This window comes from Hyposmocoma kahamanoa, unplaced genomic scaffold (genome assembly GCF_003589595.1).
Source record: "Hyposmocoma kahamanoa isolate Upper Pololo Valley unplaced genomic scaffold, ASM358959v1 81, whole genome shotgun sequence".
In the NCBI taxonomy this organism is placed as follows: domain Eukaryota; kingdom Metazoa; phylum Arthropoda; class Insecta; order Lepidoptera; family Cosmopterigidae; genus Hyposmocoma; species Hyposmocoma kahamanoa.
The window spans coordinates 9,053,625-9,055,861 of NW_020654080.1; the positions used below are offsets into that span (position 1 = coordinate 9,053,625).

General features: G+C 38.9%; 1 protein-coding gene across 1 annotated transcript; it reads left to right on the top strand.

Moving 5' to 3' along the window:
- Window positions 1-532: 532 nt before the first annotated feature.
- Window positions 533-1,834, top strand: LOC113234040. The gene has a single exon (XM_026469264.1). The coding sequence runs from the start codon at window positions 533-535 to the stop codon at window positions 1,832-1,834; it is 1,302 nt and encodes a 433-aa protein (XP_026325049.1).
- The last annotated feature ends 403 nt before the right edge of the window (window positions 1,835-2,237 follow it).

Below are 2,237 nucleotides of genomic sequence, written 5' to 3' on the forward strand. Positions count from 1 at the left end.
TTGCAAAGGCGTCTACTGCGTAACCTCTAAAAGTTCAAAATTCTGCTTGTTGACAGTTAATGTCATTTATTTTTTATTTTTTTTTATGCTAGTTACGTTCTGTTTCACGCAAGTACCTTAGGGAAGAACTGTTATTGTTGAACATTTTATAAGATCATTGTGTTAAACTTTTTTGAATTGATAATGCGTGTAGTTATAAAATTCTTTAATTTATTGCAAATTACTTTAAATTTCTTTATTTTTAATTATTTCTTTTTTTTTCTCACAGTAAATGCCGTTATTTTATTGTCGGGTTTATATACCTATTGTCTTTCTTATTATTAAGTTTAGTGGTTTTAAATTTGTTTTTCTTTTACTGTAATAGCTGCTGGCGAAAGCTGATTGAAAAGGAAAGGTTAATTTGTCTTCATAAATACTATTATATTATATTATACTATATTACATTATACTATATAATATTATATTTATTTTATATTTATATTATATTTATAAACACTATTATTTATACATAAACTATAATTATATCAGCTCAATGTCGGATGTTTTGAACACTGATTCGGATTCTGAATATTTCTCTTTGTCGTCCTCTGCAACTGCTTTTTCGGATGCAGAGGATGACATGCCCTCGCTTGAGGAAAGACTGAAGGTTGCTTTCTCATCTCTATCGAAAAACTTTAACGTTGTGCATATTAATGCGCAAAGCCTTGCTAGTCATTATAACGATCTCGTGACATCTTTCACTAGCAAAAACATTCATGCTGTCCTTATTTCGGAGACATGGCTTAAACCTTCCCTACCATCTACTCAGTACCCTTTACCAGGTTTTAGACTCATTCGTAACGATCGAGCCTACACCATTGGATCCCAGGGCGGTCGTATGAGGATGGTTGGTGGAGGTGGCGTAGCGATTTATCTACGATGTGACATTGACTGCGAGATCGTAGCACAGTCGGTAACTAGCGCGGACTCTCCTGAATATCTTTTTTTAGAAGTCACTCTTCACCACACTAGGGCCCTACTGGGAGTTTTTTACAGTCCTCACCTAAGAGTTGACTATTTTGAGCAACTAGAGTCGGTTCTGGCTGATCTACGTACCCGCTACGAACATATTATACTCATGGGTGACTTCAATACCTGCCTTGTTAAGCGTGACTGCCGATCGAGGAAGTTGCTTTCACTCTTCCACTCACTTTTTTTGAATTGCCTCGAGTTGTATCCCACTCACTTTCCGCATAATGGTCAACCTTCCCTTCTTGATCTGATCATCACTTCTTCTCCTGAGCTGGTTGATTCTCATGGACAGTTTAATGCTGCTGCTTTTTCTTCACACGATTTAATTTATGCTTCGTTCAAAATTCGTCCACCTAAGCGCAGACATAAAACCTTAATGCTCCGCAATTATGCTAAAATAGACAAAAATGCCCTTTTCGATGATGTGCTGAATTCTGATTGGGAGCTAGTGTTTGGAGCGGAGGACGTGAATGAAATGGTTCAAGCTTTTAACTCCATTATTTTGACCATCTTTGACAAGCATGCTCCTCTTCAAGTTGTCCGAGTCAAACATTTCCCCGCGCCTTGGCTCACGCCAGATATCAAGGAGGTTATGGAGAGGCGCAACAGAGCACGTATCAGATTGCGGAAGAATCCAACCAAAATCAATAATGAGGCCTACATCGAGTTACGTAACCGCTGCAACAAGCTCTGTAGGAGCGCCAGGCGTAAGCATATTCACTCCACTATCGAAGGTTGTCCGCATACTAAGATGTGGAAATATTTGAAGTCACTGGGTATCGGTAAAGCTGATCATTGTCTTTCCCTTCAATGTCGATCTTAACGCGCTGAACGACTACTTTGCATCTTCCCCAGTATGTTTAGATTCTGTCATAAAATCGCGAACTTTATCTGTCCTGGCCAATGCACCTTGTCTTGCTTCAGCTTCTTTTGATTTTGGAAAGGTTACGACAGCAGATGTGTTGAAAATACTTAAGTCTGTCACCACGAAGGCTGTTGGTAATGACGGTTTGAGTCTTGACATGATCACTCCAATACAGGACCTAGTAGCTCCTATCCTAGCTCATATCCTTAATTTTTCCCTTTCCAGTGGTGTGTTTCCCGCTGTTTGGAAACAAGCCCATGTAATTCCTCTCCCTAAAAAATCAAATCCTTCTTCTTTCTCCCATTACCGCCCTATCTCCATACTTCCTGTATTGTCCAAAATCCTTGAGCACTATGTCCAT